This window comes from Dipodomys merriami, unplaced genomic scaffold (genome assembly GCF_024711535.1).
Source record: "Dipodomys merriami isolate MVZ:Mamm:240054 unplaced genomic scaffold, mDipMer1.0.p SCAF_213, whole genome shotgun sequence".
NCBI lineage: Eukaryota > Metazoa > Chordata > Mammalia > Rodentia > Heteromyidae > Dipodomys > Dipodomys merriami.
In genome coordinates this window covers 1,056,369-1,077,368 of record NW_027203527.1, presented here as the reverse complement: position 1 = coordinate 1,077,368, position 21,000 = coordinate 1,056,369, and the positions used below count along the sequence as shown (strand labels likewise).

At 40.4% G+C, this 21,000-nt stretch overlaps 1 protein-coding gene across 1 annotated transcript in view; it reads left to right on the top strand.

The window, feature by feature from the left end:
- Nucleotides 1-21,000, top strand: part of LOC138834386 (synaptic vesicle glycoprotein 2C) — a 143,107-nt gene that overhangs the window by 104,135 nt on the left and 17,972 nt on the right. Inside the window, exons 5-8 of the mRNA XM_070033019.1 lie at nucleotides 11,877-12,010; nucleotides 12,453-12,542; nucleotides 17,541-17,651; nucleotides 18,286-18,374. Of these exons, the coding sequence (XP_069889120.1) occupies nucleotides 11,877-12,010; nucleotides 12,453-12,542; nucleotides 17,541-17,651; nucleotides 18,286-18,374 (424 nt within the window). The remainder of the gene's footprint in view (nucleotides 1-11,876; nucleotides 12,011-12,452; nucleotides 12,543-17,540; nucleotides 17,652-18,285; nucleotides 18,375-21,000) is intronic.

Here is a 21,000-nt window from a genome sequence, read left to right as displayed (position 1 = left end):
ACAAGCAGCCCAGGAGTTCAATGAAAACCTAGTTTCATCACACCTAAAAGTGTAGTGTGTCTGACGCCAGACTTTTGGTTGGCTTTTCCAACAGTTTTTATTTTAGGTTTCTTCCACCTTGTGGCACTCACTACCTTCTCTGGACTCTACACTCTTTTCCTTCAACCATAACAAAATGATAGAGAATGGAGGACCATACAGGGATTTTATGAGCCAGATTCTGTGTGCAGGCACATGTTACTTTGACCTACATTTGCATGATAGTAATTCCACCATGCTTACACTGAACTGCAAAAGAGGGAGAAATGATAGCTATTTGTATGTCCAACAGGAAACCAGAAGTGATTTGATAAATGAACATCCGGTCTCTCTGCTGCATTTTTCTAGAACCATTTGTTGTTATACAATGCTGTTTCTTCAGCTCTAAAACAAATCAAAAGTCTTCTTTGATGGCTAGTTAGATACAAACTTGGACTGGTAAGCCTAAGCCAAATGTCCTAAGTAGCCATAGAGTTTGGGAGGTTTTTCAGACTGTCATCACCAGCAAAACATATTTTATTTTTCATTCCCTTGGAAATGTGGAAAATGTCACCTGCAAAACTGATCATGAAGTTTCTATTTCAGGAAGCATGAAGATAGTAGGTTCACAGTCATAATGGTCATCAGCAAATATTTTCTTGGGGAAGGTGGAAAAGGAAGAAAGGCACCTCTGATATAGGCTTCAAAGGACCCCAAGTAACCCAAGTAAACAGAAACTTCAAAAAGATTAGCTTTTTAAGACATTGGTGGCTCATGCTTGTAATCCTAGCTATTCAGGAGGCTGAAATATGAGGATCAAGACTAGAAGCTAGACCAGATAAGAAAGTCCATGAGACTCTTCTTTCCAATTAGCTTCCAAAAAAACAGTGGGAAGAGGCAGAATACTAGCCTTTAGCACAGAAGTTCCGGGGCCATGCCCAAATCCCTGAGTTCAAGTCCCAGGACTAGCACAAAAAAAATTAGACAAAAATATTATCTTTATACTAAAAATATTTGAAAAACAAGGAAATTTGCTTACTAATATAAACTACTAAAAAGGAGAAAAATGTTTGAAATAAAGTAATAGTAGAAATAATGATTATTGCTATTATTAATTCCTATGAGCATATTTACAATAAGAGTTGTCATAGGAAGTACATCTCTAAATCTTGGGGAACCTTAATAAATAAATAGAGTATAGTAAATATAACCTTATCGAAATGTCCCTTACATTCAGTTAAAAGGCAGAATTTAATCCTCAGTCTATTTAGCAGGTTCTAAGACATCAACAGCATTCATTAAGCTCTTTGGTTATTTTCTTTAATTCCAGTCCTAAAAAAATTAAGTGAATTCCTGACATTAATATTAAATACATTGTATCTGTTCTGAAATAACAATATTATTAACCACTTAAAATATCTAGCATTATGTAAACTATTACCATAATGTTGAATTACTATACAACTTCAAAAACCTAAATATTTAGAAAAGATGTTAATGATACAAGATATGCTTTCAACTGAAAATCATGAGCTATCACAATCCAGTTTTCAACCTGCAAGTAGCAGATCATATGCAACAGAAATACATTCTATTTTTTTTAAGTTTTAAAGTATTGCATGGAGTTCAAGCATTGCAAACAACTATTTGGTCTGTTGAGTTATTTTAAATAACAGCAGTTATTTCAAATATCTAGGGCCTAGTAAGTAATCATATGCATATATATTATATGCATATTACATATGCATATAATACAGACACCAACAATTATTAATTGATTATGCTGAATAACTTTCACTTTTGTAGTTTACCAAGAATCCCTTTAGTTCTTGCATGGTACTAAAGGCTTTGTCAGGATAGATTCGAGTTACTTGTAAATCTACTACAAATAGCAGTGAGAATCTCCAAACGGATATACACTGAAAATTTTTTTCCATATATGCTTTCAGTGTCTCATATAACATATCAGAATCTTCAATGGCTTTGATTGAGGGTTTTTTTGGTGGTTTTTTTTTGGGTGTTTCATGAATTACTCAACCTATTATAAATTCCTCAAAGATAAAAATATGCTTCTTCAAAATTAAGGCTATCATCCAGCTCACAGATCTTTCCAAAGCATTTGTCCAGCAAACCTACATGAGGATGCATCCTCTTGTGTCAAGGGCCCATTGTCTTGTTTTTCTACCACGGCAAAATTACAAACTAGCATACCTTCTCTAAATACGTTTTTCTTTCTTCTAATTAACAATTGCTTATCCTGTGACCATGAGGGAGAATGAGCTGAATGATTGTTCACGTGATCTTTCCCCTCCTTGTTAAGGAGAGTGGTGGACGATTTCTGTAGTGGTGATTTGTCTTTGTTGACTGAAGAGCATTATGAAATGTGCAGTGGTGCCCGGCCTCTACCATCCTGCCCCAAGAGCAATGAGCAGAAGATTCTAGGACCTGAGCTAAGAGCAAGAGCCCAGGGGCACCTGCCTCGGCCCTTGGCTGCTTCCCACAATGCCATACATAGAATCATTTTATTGTTAGCACTGAACACTTATACAAGGTTGTTTCATTCTAAAATGTCCATTTATGCATCATTTATGCATTTTATGCATAAATGTATGCCCATTTATGTCCATTTATGCAATGTATCATGATCAGAGGCATCTTCTTCATCCTCCTCCCTCCTCCACACGGTGGGTAGAGAAAGCAATGAACTTTAGTAATGAAGCAGCCATGGGGGGAGGGGGAAACTAAGGATGGAAAGGAACAGCAAGGGTCTTTGGAGGCCAAAAGGGAGAGATCTGGAAAAAGCTGCATCTCAGAGTTCTCACAGCAAGATAGGGGGAAGCCATCAGATGGGAAATGTTGTACTTTACCAAAACTCCAGTGGGGGAGGAGAACATTTCTTTTTATTCTATGCTAGCTTTACTTGTTCTCCAAGGTACATTTTAAAAAAATAGGAGAAAAGTGACAGCCTCTGCTGACTAATTTTATAGCATAAAGGCAAAGAAGGAAAAAAAGGAATCAAGGAAGAGAAAGATGGAAGGAGGGAGGGAGGAAAGGAAAGAGAAGGGGAAGGAAGGAGAGAGGAAGGGAAGAAAAGGGAAGGGAGGAAGGTAAGAAGGCAGGCAAGCAGGTAGGCAGGCAGGGAAGGAGGGAGGGAAGGAGGGAGGGAGGGAAGGAGGGAGGGAAGGAGGGAGGGAAGGAGGAAGGGAGGGAAGGCGGGAGGGAGGGAAGGAGGGAGGGAGAAAGAAAATTATCAAAAGAACTTAGAACTTAAGAGGAAAACTACCAACCAAACTAAACATTTTCATAGGAATGAAATGTATTTTCTTCTAAAAGTCTACTTCCACCTTGTATTTGAAAATGAAGCTTCCTCAAGGTTTAACTTCATGAAGTTAAGCCCCACTTGTAAAATGGATGGCCACAGTGACCAGTTCACAGCAAAGATTCTCAATCTGGATATTACTGACATTTGGACTGGATCATTCTGGTTTGAACACAGGGCAGTTCTGTGTACAGCATTCCTGGCTTCTATCCACTGTTATGAGTTACCACATGTTTTATGTACTTATATGAGTTATTACATATAGACACCATTATGAGTTACTATATTATTAGGAGTTACTATTATGCCTCTAGTAACACCTCTTCCCCAAGGTCATGACCATCAGAACTGTCTGCAGACATTGTCAGATGTCTGCTGAGTTATATATGCACCAGATTTAGCAAAGAGGAATACAGAATGCTTAGCTAAATTTGAACTTCTGCTAAACAACAAATAATTTTTTGTGTATGTATATCACAAATATTGCAGGTCATACACACACACACACACACACACACACACACACACACACACACACTAGTTCAAGTTTAACAAATACCCTGTACCACATCTACTTACTCTTCTAGTGTGGACTCTGGGCTTGTTGATGTATTAAGCAAGACTGTGTGTGTGAAATGTCTGGCACAGGTTGTATGGCTGTAAATATTCTAAGAATCTGATGTATGCCTTGGATCTGCTCCACCTATGTCCCTTCTAGAGGCCACAGGAAATATCAAGTCTTCCTGTTCTTTTCAAACCCCTCATCAGCATGGGTGTGCTGGCCTGAGGAAAAAGGGAGCCCACGTGGGAACCTGCTGGTGTGGGAACTAGCAATCTGACTAAAGCTGGCTGTGCATCTCTCCCTGCCAGGGCCTCACCCCGGCCTGCCATACAGTGGTTTGTTACTGTGGGTACACTGAATAATTAGATCATTTCTCATAAGCAGCAGCTGGAGAAGGTGATGTTGAATGAAAAACTGCCGCATTAGAACCAGACTGAGTCACTCTGGGTTTGATTTTTCTGGCGCCATAGCCCTAAAAATCCATTCCCCAGGACGCACCCAGACCAATCATTTCCACAGTCGGTAGCAGCCAGGAACTTATTTGAGGGCCAAGATTAATGGCCCAAGTAGTCAGACTTTCCAGAGAGCAGAGGTGAAATTTAACTGTGGGTAGATGCCTGACGTGTTGAAGCAAAGGCAAAGGGGCCGGGGAAGGAGGAGAAAGAGCCCTTGAAAGTCTGCTGCAGGGTCATAAATCAGGGATGAGCCTCAGGGACTCCATCTCTGCCAACCATTTAATTGATTTAGGCTACTCAGTTTCCCCTTAGACAATCTGAATGAAAAAGAATGCTTTAAATGTGTGTTGTAAGAAGTATCTCTTAGAGTTAAATAATGGCTAGTTAATTCTTGCGTGTTTATTTTTCCAAAAGGGAAGTCTAATTTTTATTTGGGGAAGTATTAGGTTGACTCATTAGAAAATGCATCTGTTGCTCTAGAGGAAGTCCCTTTTCCTACCTGGCTGGCAATGACAACTTTTGAAATCTGGTCAGAGTTCAGATGAGGAAGAGCAAAGGGGAACAGAACCACCCTGTGTCCCCCAACGCAGACTGAAGAGCGCCTGCATGCTTTTATTTGTGCATTCTTGTTAGTATGTCTTGATGGATCACCTCCAACTTCCAAAAAGCTGCAAGTGTGCCAAACATCAGTGGCTCACGCCTGTAATCCTAGCTACTCAGGAGGCTGAGATCTGAAGATCATGGTTCAAAGCCAGCCCAGTCAGGAAAGTCCATGAAAATCTAATTTCCAATAAACTATCAGAAAACTGGAAGTGACGCTGTGGCTCAAGTGGTAGAGCACTAGCCTTGAGCTGACGAGCTGAGGGACAGCGCCCAGGCCCAGAGTTCAAGCCCCATGACCGACCAAAAAAAAAAAAAGCTGCAAGTGTATAGCAAAATGTTTTTGAAATGAGGTTATAACAAACAGAGAAGGGTTCTGGGATATGTATACCTGGGATGTGCTCTTGTGGTGGGGTGCAGAGGGACACACAGGAAAAGCATTGTGACTCATATCTTGCTACACAACAGTGGGTTCTCAGTTTTCAAACTCTCTATCACTTTTCAAAATTTAACTCTCTCACTTTATGTACCCCCTAACAATCCCAGTAAAGATCCCAAGTCATTTGGGAAGCTTCTAAAAGGCAATGATCAGAAGGATATTTTCTTGGATATAAGTAGCAAGATTGGCAAATGAACTAATCTTCTCCCAAGCCATATATGTCCATCTGTTTTTCTTGGAGGAGGAGTATAAAATCCCCTGCTTGAGGCACCAGATCAGGAATTAGACTCCTAGATCACTGTGGATACAAGCCCTCAGTCAGAATATAATTTGTCTGAAGTAGTGACCAAATTTGAAGGGTCATTTTGAACCTGAATCATGAGTTAAGTAACTGATTCGGCAGGTTTTAAATGATTTGTTGTGGATGAGAGGGTACAAGGTAAGAAATTGCTGTACGTCAATGAATGTGCAGCAATTGTGATCTTTGGGTGCAAACAGCACTTGGATGAGTTCTGTTGTCCTAAGTCTAGGAATATGAGAGTCGTGTGTGTCGGGGGGCTGCATGCACACATTTTCCATGTTAAATCAGAACTATGTGAGTCATGCTTTTCCAATAGTTTTATGATGTTCACTAAAGGTCTATACCTCTTTTATCTCCTTTTTCACCCATCCCCCACCCCACATATGTTCATTTATTTGCTTATTTTGACAAATTGAGAAGGAAATAGGGAAAACATTGCTAGTATCATCTACAGAACTTCCAACTGCATCTGGTTAAGCCTTGAACTGACATGATGCTGGAAGCTGACTACCATGACCTGAATGGCTAACCAAGGACTAAGGCCTCATGTGTCCTATACAGTACTTACATTTAAAACCATTGATATGTTTAGAATATAAGTGGGTTTTTTCTGTAGCAGTAAAATATGTAATTTATCTGATCATTGGTCCCTTTCTAAATTTTTCTCATGAGAGGAAATAAATTTCAAGACCCTTTTTTTTCTTTTTTGGTGCTGGTTATGGGGCTTGAACTCAGGGACTGGTCCTGAGCATTTTTGCTTAAGGCTAGTGCTCTATCACTTGAGCCACAGTTCCACTTCCAGCTTTTTACTGATTAATTGGAGATAAAAGTCTCATGGACTTTCCTGCCAGGGCTGACTTTGAGCCACAACCCTGATAGTTCAGCCTCCTGAGTAGCTAGGATGACAAGTGTGAGTTACTGGTGACTGGTGTCTGGCTCAAGCCACCATTAAAGAGAATGTCAGTTGGCCTTATGCCTCATGAAAAAAGACTACAGACAAAACCATATAAGTGGTTAACTTCTTATCTACTGAGCCATAATCTCCTGGAAAATATGTGCAGGTTTCTTTTAGAAGATTGGATCTGTGTCTTGCACCTAAAATCTGCTTTCTTGCCAAAGATCATTCTGTTGATTCCACATAAATGACAATCCATGTAAGACCTGCAAACCATGGGAGAGCTTTTGGGACAGAGCTCAGAGAAAAATATAATCTGTATATTGCCTACTTTTTTAATTCATTTTTTATTGTAAAGATACTGTACAGAGGAGTTAAAGTAATGTTAGTAAGGTAATGAGTACATTTCCTATCAAACATTATTACCCCCTCCTTTGTTTTTCCTCGACCATCCCTTCCCTCTCCACCTTCCCAACTCCTCTTCCCCACCTCCAAAGTTATAAAGTTCGTTTTCAACATAGCGTCTTGTACATCTCATTGTTGCAATGGATCAATCTGTATCCTTGTTTCAGTATTTTGTTATTTCCCTTTCCTTCCCCAAATTAGAAAAATGTATATACAAGATGGTCAGCACTGGAATCAATGCATTACCTACTTTTGCCTTGGCACCTTAAAAAAGAAAAAAAAAACAGTCAGGCAACTGACCTTGATTATTATGCGAGACACATCACACTCTTACTAGTGCCACAGTGATTAGAGGTGGGCCGTAACATCTTTCTGTAATACACTAATTGAGTCCTTCCTTGCATGGAATTTACATTATCTGTAGATAAATCCCATAGCATGACAGTTTAATGAATATTTGAATAAAGTCCAAAGGACAATGAGAACCATCAATGTTGTAGGAATCATATTTTTAAGACAAAAAAGGCCCAGTGCCAACCACAAGGTTCATTTAAAACAATCCCTTTGCCTAAAGACACATGAGGATTGAAAGGAACGACCAAATATGGCTCACTGGAGCTCACCTTCCTGTTCTTCACTCCACTTTTGGGTTTTTCTGTGGTGTAGACTTTGTGCCATCAAGTGGAGCTCAGGAGGGCTCCTGATGGCTCATTCTGAGTAATGAGGGTGATTGGTATTTCACTTCATGCTTTTACTAATTGAGAGTGGTATTTTCAGTCTGCAAAGCACCTAAAGGGCTTTTCTTAAGACCCTTATAGTGTCTCTGTTCCATTTGGGCTCCAGGGTAAGGACCATCAGTCTTTTACTCTGACAGCTCCTGTCCTGAGGGAGAAAGGATGCCCTTCCACACCCGCCCTCTCCTCCTTTCTCCAAGTCAGCTGCTGATATTTTCAACTTTTTTCCCCTTTTCCTAGGGCTTGTAATCAGGGCTTAGGTGCTGTCCCTAAGCTTTTTTTGCTCAAAGGTAGTGTTCTACCCCTTGAGCTTTTTTTGTAGTCAGTTGGAGATAAGAGTCTCATGTCCAGGCTGGCTTGGAACCAGGATCCTCGGATCTCAGCCTCATGAGTAGCTAGGATTACAGATATGAGCCATTAGCACCCAGCTATCTTCACTTCTTAAGCACTGGTTTTAGTTCTGTCTGAGTTGGACATTATAAACTTGGAACTTGTTCTCTTTGTTGAAAGACCCAAATTAGAGGAGAAAATATGTGGCTAGAACTCTTTAGAAAAGGTTTCTTGGGATGAACAGATAGCTCCATCTTGTCTGTCCTCTGTGCTTCTTTCTAACCTCCCCTAGCAGGAGTTGTATTTGTCCTGTCAACAAATCTGCCCTTTCTTCTGGCCCTTCACCTCATCTAGGGAAGGGGGAATCAGTCTGACACATTGCAGTGGGTGCATAAAGGCACCCAGTAAAAGTACAAAAGAATGAACAAAAGGTAAATGAAGATATTATTAGGCCTTTGGGAAATGCAAATTAAAATCATGATGAGCTCTCTCTAGACAACTACTGAAAGGGCTAGTTTTTACACTGGCAAAAATAGACAGGAAGAAAATACAGCATCTAGACTCTCATAGATGACAGATACAGCCACTATGGGAGACAGTTGGGCAGTTTATTTGTTGGTTGTGGTTGTTGGTTTGCTTTGCTGGTACTGGAACTTGGCTTCTGAGTCTGGATTTCTCTCTCAGCTTCATTGCTCACAGCTGGCACCCCACCACTTGAGTCACCCCTCTAGTTTCCAGTTTGGCAGTTGCTTATAAAGCTAAATAGAAACTTTTCATATGATCTAATTAACCTACATCAAAATATTTACACAGAGCACATCAACCTGTATGTAACGTTTTAGCTGCTCTATTTATAATCACCCTAAACTGGAAACATTCCCTGCAGTGAGTTGATATATCAACTCTGATACACTATGCAGTGGGATAGTACACAGCAACGAAAATGAACAAACCACTGATAAATGCATCCTTTTTGTGTGTCAGCAATGTAATCTCAAATGTGTTTTGCTACATAGTCCATTCATATGGCATTGTAGCAAAGACAAAACTACAGGGTCTAAAATGTGGATGATCAGAAAAGAAAAACACTACAGGGTCAGAGAAGAGATGGGTGGTTGCAAAGGATCCTGCATAGAGGAAGAATTCACTCCAAAAAGAGAGCAGGAGTGAATGTTCTGAACTGATAGAACTGTCCTATGTCCTGATTGTGATAGTGGTGGCATAGCTACAAATTTGTCCAGTCCATAGAACTATGTTCCTAAAACGAGAAATACTTTCTCTGTATCTAAGTTAGAATTTTAATTTGAAAAAAGTAAAGCAAGGTTATTTTTCTGCTGTGTGGATTCAGGAACAAAAGAAAGGAAAGGAAAAAGAAAAGAGAAAAGAAGCAAAGATAACCCGAGTCCCAATAGTCTTGGTAGCCTGCAGTGATTGTGCACATACATGCATATGCACACACAGAGTTTTTGTGTGTGTTCATTAAGCAAACATTTAAAGAGCTGCTCTTCTGGGCCAGGGCTTTCTTAGGTCACTGGAGAGATACTGATGAGAATTCATGGCTCCCACTTTCTTGGTGGAGAGAGATAGATAAGAAACATGTAAACAAATAAATGTTAGTTAAATAATGGTAAGTATTGTCTAGGCAATAAGACAAGCCTAAGTAATAGGGTGGAATTCAGTGTGGGCCTCACTGAGGAGATGACTTGAAACCAAGTCTTAGAGGTGTTAAGGAAACAGCTGTCATGCAAATATTCAGGTAGAGCAGTCTAGGCAGGAAAATAGCAAATGGAGAAGACTCCTGGGGGACCACACTAAGGATGAGATATACCCAAAACAAAGTAAAACCCCTCACTTCAAAACTCAAAAAGGCTATCTGAAATGCAAGCGTCCTTTCAAATGCATGTCTGTGCTTCTAGGGGATTTTTAGAAAAGCATGGCCCAGTAATGGGATTATGTTCTGCATTCAGAAAAACCCAAAGAGGTTGGTGGACTGGACCACAGGAACTGTAGGACCAGCTGGTAAAGATGAGCTTAGATAGGTGGACAGGGATCAGCTCATGTAGTCTTATCATAGTGTATGATTCCACGTGTATTGGTAAGCTTTCCCCCATTGACTTTCTTTATATGTGTGTGCTGGTCTAGGGCTTGAACACAGGGCCTAGGTGCTGTCCTTGAGCTTTTTTGCTCAAGGTAAGTAATCTACCACTTGAGCCACAGCTCTATTTCCAGTTTTGTTTTGTTTTGTTTTGGTGGTTCTTTGAAGATAAGAATCTCACAGACTCTCCTACCACAGATCTCAGCCTAAATAGCTAGGATTGCAGGTATGAGCCAGTCACCTGGCCTTTCATTAACATTTTTAAAGGCTGCTATAAGAAAGGAAATTCATGGAATAATTAATTTAGCATTCCTCATATTATCCATATATTAAGCTCTCATAAAAATATTAATGGATGATTAATATAGTATGTCATTGCTATCTATATCTGGTCAACAACTCAATGAGGGAATGGACACTCACATAGGGCCATATAGATGCATGGTTCTGTCTTGATTCTGGTATATGACTCCAGTTATGTGGTCTTGAGGAAGTTGATGTCACGTCAAGAATCTCAAGAGTCTCCTGAGCAAACAGTGAATAATTGCATGGCTCTCCTGGGGATGGGTTGTGCACTACCTGACTTTTGCTCACAGAAGGCTTTGTAAATGCCAAGCTTTGTTACAAATTAAATTTCTTCCTCATCTAATTCATCTGTGTCATTATCTATCTTCATTTTTTAAGCTGGCTTTGATACTGTTTTTCCTTAAGAACCCTGATGGAATTTTGCTTTCAAATATTTCGTAGTCATTCTAAACACTGGCTAGCTTTTTTGTTCTTGAAGAGATTTATGTTTGCACCCCATTGTGGTTGTTTTTATTTGTTCTAACAAAGTTTCTGTTTTATTGTATCTAGCAATTTAAATTTTCTCTTATAAAATTTAAAATTTCTTCAATCTATTCATTAGATGGTATGTAACAACACAGATAAAACTGCCAATTCCCGATAACTGTACTGGTTGGGTGCTAGACAAGAAACCAGTGACAATATTGAGGAGAGTTTAATATCTGGCAGTGTGGTTTAGTGATAGAGTGTCTGCCTAGCAAGCACAAGGTCCTGAGTTCAAATCTCAGTACTACCGGAAAAAAAGAGTTTAATAAGAGACTATTCACAAAAATGAAGGACCTGTTAAGAGAAACCAACAATGAATCAGTGACCTTGGATCTCCTTTACCTCCAAGGACCACAAAGGAAAGAGTGGCTAAAACTGTCCAGGAGCTGGGGTCAAAAACAAATCCAGGAGCTGCCAAAGCCAGCCAAGGGAAAGGGAAAAGAAGCCAGGGAAGTCACAAGCAACCCCTTCCCCACCCTGTTCTTGCTGGCTTTCCTCTATTGAGTCCAACAAGGAGCCAAGTAGGTGGTACAGTCTCAGAGGGCCATTTCCTGGCACACAGCAAGGTGAAAGATGGTAGAGAATGATCTATGAGAGCCAGCAGAAGAGGCCTAGCATGGTGACCTACGGAAAATATATTCTCCAAAAGATGATATTGGCCTTCTGAGATGTGGCTGTACATAACCCTACATGCACTCTGTCCTTAGACCCTACCCTTCCTAACAAGAACCTCCCTCACCAGCTCTGTGATAGGGGCCGTAAGTAATTGCTGTGGCTCGTTCCTTGTGGATGGTACGAGCTGTCTTGTACATCTGTGGTGAGACCCGTAGAGTGCCTTTGCCAGCTGCTTTCTGACAGAGCTTTCCTTCGCTCTCCTGTGCTCCTTCTCCAGGGTGGAGCTTCAGCATGGGCTCGGCTTACCAGTTTCACAGCTGGCGCGTCTTCGTCATCGTGTGCGCACTTCCCTGTGTCTCCTCCGTGGTGGCCCTCACATTCATGCCAGAGAGCCCTCGGTTCTTGCTGGAGGTAATGCTGATTATTACAAATACACAGGTAGCATTCTTACATTCCAGTGGAAAGAGTCCTTGATCATTTAAATTTGACTCTTTGGGAGGTATATATTCCTTCCTATTATGGGAGCTGTACAGAGCTTGGCTTCTTATAAAGGCATGCTTTAAACAACGTGCATGTGCAAAAAGCTGCTTTGTAACCAGAAAACGATCATGCTCATCCTTAAAAACAAATAACTTGTTCAATGAAGACGCCATGGACTTACAGATTCTCAGGTGCTGCTTTCTAATTAGTTACAGGCACAATCTTTGAACTGCGAATGCATTCACTGATATCCAAATAGTCTGTATGTTTCCAGTGGGACATATCTAAACACAGTGGCACAGGATGCTTGCTGGGAAATAATGGAGTACATTATATTTGACTCCTAGCCCATCACTATGTGTACATTTCTTAGGTTGGAAAACACGACGAAGCCTGGATGATTCTGAAGTTAATTCATGACACCAACATGAGAGCTCGGGGACAGCCTGAGAAAGTCTTCACGGTGAGTCTGCCCCGCAGAGAACATGTTTTCTGTCCATTACCAGACTACACATCTTCTCAGCTCTTCAAGTTCTACAGTCTTTGTCATAATTACTCAGTCCTGCCATTTCAGTGCAAAACCAATCATAGACATTACATAAGCAAACAGATGTTAAGTTCCAATAAAACTTTATTTACACAGACAAGCAAAGGGATGATTTGGGCCCATTGGTTGCCAACCCCTGCCTGTGCCTGTCTAGAACTTCGGAATTCTGTTGCTGATTCAATGATAACACCAACCTGAGAGATTGAATTGGGGTGGAAAAACTCATCTCAGACTTATTTTGACTCCAGACTCAGCAGACAGGGGGTTTGATTACAGGGACCACCAACAGATTTTCCTTACTTGCTATTAGAGGAGATCCTCTACTCCATCTCCTCCCCACTGACATTTGTTTCCACTTTCTTCTCATCCATGTTCAGAGTACCCCATGGTCTCTGAGGAAAGCCAAATGTATCTGGGGTCAAACCAGAATGAGTTACTTGCTTGCTTTGTGACTTAAACAAGTAGCATCTAGTCCTGAGCTTCAATTTCCTTGTCTCCAAAGTAATTATAATAATGACTAATTGATAGATTTGTTGAAAGGGTGGCATGAAATATTGTATGTAAATCATTTAGCATTATATCTGGCACATAACAGCAAATATTAAAATATAGTCATAAACATGTTTGTATATACATGTGGGTGGAGCAGTCAGAATACAAAGATAGTTTATGAGGAGACAGGAAATAAAAGAATTTTTAAAAGGTTAGAAGTCTTAGAATAAGAATAGGTACATTAGTTTATCAAATTAATAAAAATAGCATTTTTTAAAAAGACAAAAATGGTCTCCCTGGGTCAAAAGCTAAGATCAGCAATATATATTTTACATGAGATACACTAAAAATTTAGCCTCATTACTGAGAATCTGGGTCTCCAGGCTCCTGGTGAAGTGACCATCCACTGATTCAAAGGCACACATTCATAACAGTCCCATAGTTCTTTTCTAACATGTCAGGAATTGTCCATCATCATTCTTTGGTCTTAACAGGTGTTACTACACTAAGTAAATCAAGCTTTGGTGGCTCACGCCTGTAATCCTTGCTATTAACAAGGTTGAAACCTTTTATGGTGGTGGTGGTGGTGGTTGCAGGGCTTGAACTCAGGGCCTAGGCACTGTCCCTGACCTTTTTCACTCAAAGCTCACGGTCTACCACTTTGAGCCACAGCACCACTTCCCAAGGTTGAGATCTTAAGATCACAGTTTAAAGCCAGCATGGGCAGGAAAGTCCAAAGGACTCTTATCTCCAATTAACACCCCCCCCACACACACACACACAAAAGCAGAAGTGGAGCTGTAGCTCAAATAGTAGAGTGCTATCCTTGAGCAAAAACTCCCAAGATAGTACCCAGACCCTAAATCCAAGCCCCAGGGCCAACACACACACACACACACACACACACACACACACACACACACACACACACACACACACACACTCACACAAGATACTTAGTCAAATCATAAAATTATTTACTAAAACTTTTCTTAATAAACAAGTAGGAAAACAGACTAGAAAATCAAAGAAATGTAACTAAACATAAAACAAATCTCTGGGTTTCCAAAACAAATCTCTGGGTTTCCTGTTAGACAAGGCAAAAGTCAAATTTAGTGGATTACAGTGATTTTGATATAAAGTAAATGCAGATGGATCCAAGTTTCAGGAATAGTAGACTTTAATTCTTTTTTTTCCATTTTTAATATATTTTTTATTGTAAAGATACTGTACAGAGGAGTTACAGTTACATGAGTAAGGTAATGAGTACATTTTCTATCAAGCATTGTTACCTCTCCTTTGTTTTTCCTCTACCATTCTTTACCTCCCACCTCTCCAACTCCTCCCCGCCCCCAAAGTTGTAAAGTTTGTTTTCAACATGGTGTCTTATACATCTCATTGTTACAATGGGTCAACCTGTATCCTTATTTCAGCATTTTGTTATTTCCCTTCCCCTCCCCAAATTAGAAAAATGTATACACAAGGTGCAGGGCACCAGAATCAAATACAGTGACAAAGGGGTTATACCATGGAGGGAGAACTTACAAAAGAAACAAAAAAAATCACATAGTACATTATAAGTACATTAAAAACAACAGCAACAAAGATAAAACCTCTTGTATCTCTATCTTGGTGTTCATTTCGCTTAGAATCGTGTGCTTTTCCTCGGTCCTACGCAGAGCATTTTGAGGATTCCAAATTTTTCCAAAGATTCTTGGAGAAATGTGTGAGAACTCCTAATTTCTCTACATTCTTTATAGTTCTTGTTTAGACTTTAATTCTAAAGTGTGAAATGTTTATTCATTGGCCTTGTAAGGGATAAGTATAAATGATGAACAGCATAAATATATATTGAACAGTATAAGCAATGTTCTCTTCAATAACATTTTTCTGTACAGAGGAGTATTTTCTCTTTTTTTTCTTTTTCTTTTCTTTTTTTTTTTCCGTTGGTCATTGGGCCTGGGCAGTGTCCCCTCAGCTCTACAGCTCAAGGCTAGTGCTCTACCACTTGAGCCACAGCGCCACTTCTGTCTTTTTCTGCCTATGTGGTACTGAGGAATGGAACCCAGGGACTCATGCATGCAAGGCAAGCACTCTACCACTGAGCCACCTTCCCAGCCTCAGATGAGTATTTTCTATGTGGCCATTTATTAAATAAATATTTAATCTGAATTTGGTAAAGGAAGGCAGCCAAGTGAACCAGAAAGGAAACCCAAATGCATGACTTTGACTTGATGAGGTTTAATATGAACATAAGGCACAAAAGAATCAGAGACTTATTTTCAAAATGTATCTCTATTACCTTACATGCATGTGCAGGGGCACACATGATATAAGACACATGCTAGTTTCCCATTCTACCAGTGGCACACTGCTTTAAGGATAAAGATAGAAATCTTCATTCTGGGGTTGGGAAAGTAGCTCAGTGGTAGAGCGCTTGCCTTGCATGCATGAGGCCCTGGGTTCCATTCCTCAGCACCACATAAGCAGAAAAATAAAAAGCCAGAAGTGGCACTGTGGCTCATGTGGTAGAGTGCTAGCCTTGAGCTGAAGAGCTGAGGGACAGCACCCAGGCCCAGAGTTCAGGCCCCATGACCGGACCCCCCCAAAAAAAAAATCTTCATTCTGGCCCCAAAGACCTACCAATCCAGTCTCTGACTACCTGGGGATCCTTTCTACAGATATACTTGTCTTAAAATTCCTCAGACCTAACCCTCAGCCTGGCCTGACCTCTACTCTTCCCTCTGCCTGGACTGTCCTTCCACCTTCTAGTTATAGTTTATTCTCCATGGAAAAGCCAGTCAACTTAATAAAATAGGAGGCATGGGATTTGGGGAAGGAATGAGTGTTTTAAAGCTTTTGATATATGCAGTCATACAACAGACTAAAAATGTTCTTGTCTAACATGCACTAAACCATAAGGAGAAATCTAAGATTTTCAGTGGCTTATATATCCTTACAGTTGTTAAACCTTGGAAAAGTTGACTGGGCGTATGTATAGCTCAGGCAGCCGTGTGTCTGCCTAGTAAGTGAGAAGTCCTGAGTTCAAATGCCTGTAGTGAAAAACAAAACAAACACCATAAAACCTATGATCCTAACTACTTATGAGACTGAGATTAAGAGGATCAGTTTGAGGCCATCCTGGACAAAAGGACCCCATATTAAACAGTAAAAAGCTGGACACATGCCTATTATACCAGCTACAGGAAAATAGGCGGAATGCAATCCAGGCCAGCTTGAGCAAAAAGGAAGATCCTACTCAAAAATAAGTGGGCTGAAAAAGTCTACTTTTCCATGGAGGCATGGCTTAGGCATTATATCCTGCCTAGCAAGTATAGAGCCCTGAGTTCAAACCCTAGTACAGAAAACAAAACAAAAACATGAACCATCCTGTGAAATGATCCCTGACTACGAAGACCCCTCCATGCTATCTCATTTCATTTTTGTTTATAAAAGGTATTTTTAAGATGGGCTGTAGTCTGACCTGATGATTGAACCTTGGTACATTTTGAAGATGATCACCTCTGTGAATATCCAGTCTCAATACCTGTATTTCACAATACAATTGCCATTTAGGATGTTGGCAGACTCTCTAGAAAAATCTACTCAAATCCCAGATGGGGTAATATGTTTATCTGAACTTGTCCATGATTCTCAGACTTGCCAAAAACAGGTCAAGGATGGTTAACAGGAAAGGCAAGCCACCACCAAGTGCTTCCCCTTTGTCCTTGTCTGGGTTCTTTTGGTTGGGAGCATTGCTCTCTTCCTTAGTAAAAGGAGGCTTTCATAGCCAGAGGTGTGCTTACACATTGAACCTCTGTCCTTTGTTAAATGGATGTGACTCAGCGGCTAGCATTGAAATTTGCAAAAGAAACTCACCTACTTCTTGCCATATGGCCCCCACACCTGTGGGGGTGTGCCCGCCAGCACTGAGTTAGGCTGGAGGAGAAGGAGGGAAGGGCAAGGGGGTACTGTGGCATACAAATTAGATAGGAAAGCACTGTAAGAACAATGGTTAGGGGGTCAAATTCATCAAATAAGTACACTCCTCCACAACAAATATATTGCATGCAACTGTTTTAATCCAAGAAATACAGTCTGAATTCAGAAGATGATCTATGCTCATGTTGACCTGGTAATGTGGGTCTTTGTAGTAATGAGTCAGAGACCATTTGGGGTTTCTATCATTTCACTACAAGTTTTCCCCACTTCCCTATTTCCTGTTACTCATTCTTACTGGGTTCCTTTAGGTGCTGATTGCATCTTAGACTTATGTCAATTGTCTCATATATATAGATGGAATGATTACAAATATCCCTCATTTTTTTATTGGACTTAGTTTTTGCCTACTCAGATTGTGAGCCTAAATTGAGGAACCTCAGAGAAGAGACCTCAGCCCTTGGCACTCTGTTCTCTCTGCAGGTGAACAAAATCAAAACCCCTAAGCAAATAGATGAGCTGATTGAAATTGAGAGTGACACTGGAACATGGTACAGGAGGTGTTTCGTTCGGATCCGCACAGAACTGTATGGAGTAAGTTTGAGTTCTGCCCCAACACACATGTCAACTTCTTGAACTTGGAAATGGTCAGGAGAGAGGTTTACTGTACCTGTCTCATCAATAGTACCTCCCCTCCGTGAGGTTACCTGACTCCCAGACTAGGACCAGGCTAGTAGATCCCTTTAGAATCAGACCCATTCAGGGGATGTGTCAGGCCAGAGTTGGGGCAGTGACGTCTTGCCTTGAAGACTTGTTGCCTCCAAGAAGCTGCAAAGCAGAAATTCCAGTGTTTGTGGTTCCTTGTGGCGTTCAGATACATTTTATGTATTTATTTATTTATTTTGCTGGTTGTGGGGCCTGAACTGTGGGCTTGGGTGCTATCCCTCAGCTCTTCAGCTCAAGGTTAGCATTCTACCACTTGAGCCACAACAACACTTCTGGCTTTTTCTGCTTATGTGGTGCTGAGGAATGGAACCCAGGGCCTCATGCATGCAAGACAAGCACTCTACCACTGAGCCATCTTCCCAGACTACTTTCAGCTACATTTTAAGTTGAAATGAATTCAGCTCAACAAAACCTCAGCTTTTTATAATTTGGTGGCAGGGGTATGTGAAGAGGGGTTGTCTCTAAAACTGCATAAGAAAACTAACTCTCTAATATTCCACAGATCTGGTTGACTTTTATGAGATGTTTCAACTACCCAGTCAGGGAAAATACAATAAAGCTAACGATTGTGTGGTTCACTCTGTCCTTTGGGTAAGTGATATTTAAATTCTTAGCAAATAAAATGTGTTAAATGTCACAAATTCACTCCCCATCATGCTTTCTTCTTACACTACCTGCTAGGGAAGAATGTTTAGTTTGGTTTCTGCTTAGATCTATACAGTTATGGCTTTATAAATAAATTGTGTTATTTTTAATCTAGTCCAAAAACCATGTTGATAAACCAGTAGTACTTGAGAAGTCTAATAAGGCCCTGTGGCTGTCCACCAACCTCTCCTCTGCTCAGCCCTTTTACGCCAGTCTGCTTTGAATTTGTCAGGAGTCTTTATCTCAGGCTTTTGCCCACCCTCCACTAGGGACACTTCTACCCACCTCATTCCCTCACCTCCTTTAGTTCCTACTAGGTGACACCTTCGCCACAACTCTGTTCCTAAGCACACATGTACCTTTCTTCCTTCCATCCTTCCTTCCTTCCCTCCATCCTTCCTTCTTTCCCTCCTTCCTTCCTTCCTTGTTTGCTTCCTTCCTTTCTTCTTAACTACCTTCCTCTCATTGTAACCCCTCTATATTCCTTATTCTCTTATCAGTGTTATTATCCCCTATGACACTTCTTTTAGGCAAACTCTTCTTTTTTTAATTTTTATTTATTTTTTATTGTGAAAATACTATACAAAGGGGTTACAATTACAAGGGCAAGATAATGAGTACATTTCTTATCAAGCATTGTAGCCTCCTCCTTTGTTTCCCCTTCCCATCCCTTGCCTTCCTCCCCGCCTCCCCCACCCAAACCTCCCCACCCCACCCCCCACCAAAGTTGTAAAATTCGTTTTTGACATAACGACTTGTACTTCTCATTGTTGCAACGGGTCCACCTGTATCCTTATTTAAATGACTTGTTTTTCCCCTTCCCCTCCACAAATTATACCGACATCAAATACAGTGAAAGCAGGGGTTATACTGTGGGGGAGGGACATACAAAGCAACAAAGAAATAATTTTATAAATGCGTTAGAAACAATCGCATGAAAGAAAAAATTTGAATACATATCTTAGGGTTCATTTCCCTAATATCACCTTATCTGACCTTTTCTGCTTGACTCAGACATATACTAGGTATTGTAAATAAGGGAAACCATGGGACCTATGTTTCTTTGGGCCTGGCTTACTTCACTTAATATAATTTTTTCCAAGCCTTTCCATTTCCTAACAAATGGGGCAATGTCATTCTTTCTGATGGAGGCATAGAATTCCACTGTGTATATATACCACATTTTCTTGATCCATTCATCTACTGAGGGGCATCTGGGTTGGTTCCATATCTTAGCTATAGTAAATAATGCTGCAATAAGCATAGTTGTGCTGGTAGTTTTAGTGTGGTCTTGTTTGTAAACATTTGGGTAAATGCCCAAAAGTGGGATTGCTGGGTCATAGGGGAGCTCTATGTGGAGTCTTTTGAGGAACCTCCAGACTACTTTCCAAAGTGGTTGAACAAGTTTACACTCCACCAACAACGCAGTAGGGTTCCCTTCTGTCCACATCCCCTCCAGCATCTGTTGTTATTAGAGTTCTTGATTTTTGCCATTCTAACTGGGGTGAGGTGGTATCTTAATGTTGTTTTGATTTGCATTTCTTTTATGGCTAGGAAGGTTGAGCATTTCTTCATGTGTCTATTGGCCATCCTTCTTTCCTCTTCAGAGAAATTTCTCTTTAAATCTTTAGCCCACTTATTTATTGGGCAGTTGTTTCTTTGAAGATTTGTTGTTGGGGGATTTAACTTTTTGAGTTCCAGGTATATTTTAGATATGAGACCCTTGTCTGTTGTATGGCTAGTGAAGATCTTCCCCCAATCCGTGGGCTTTCTATTGATCTTGCTAACTATGTCCTTTGCCATGCAGAAGCTCTGCAATTTCATGCAATCCCATTTGTCCAACCTTTCTTTGGTTTGTTGTGTTTCTGGGTCTCTATTAAGAAAATTTCGGCCTGTGTCAAGGAGACCTAGGGTTTTTCCTATTCCATCCTGTAATGTTTTCAGAGTGTCTGCTTTGACTCCGAGGTCTTTGATCCATTTGGAGTTGATTCTGGTGCAGGGTGATATATAAGGACCTTGCTTTAGTTTTCTACAAGTAGTTAACCAATTTTAGGGAAACTCTTCTTTACTCTGCATATAAATATAAAGCTCTGACTTCCTGCTTTGGAAGATTAATGAGATTTGGAGTCTTAAAAGATAGATAGATGATAGATAGATAGATAGATAGATAGATAGATAGATAGATAGATAGATAGATAGATACACACACACACACATACACACACACATTCCTGACCTACAACAGGGGCTCAATAAATAGGTACTGACAAATGAATAAAACAACCTTAGAAGTATTGTAAAAACAAGGAAATAAGGAAGGAGGGGAGGGGAAAATGAGGTTTAGTTGCTAACACTTGAAATCTTCACTTTAGAATGAGTATGTCTGCCGCTTCAGAAAAAAGCAATGAGATGATGCACTATTAGAACAGAAGGATCTTTGGGCATCGTAGCATCTAATTGTGACATCATAATTTCCATGTCTTAATTGATATAAATTAAGATAGGCAAGTTACCAAAGTGCTGGATGAGGTGTGGCATGGGAGCAGGGCCTGTAGGGAGAAGCAGGCTACTA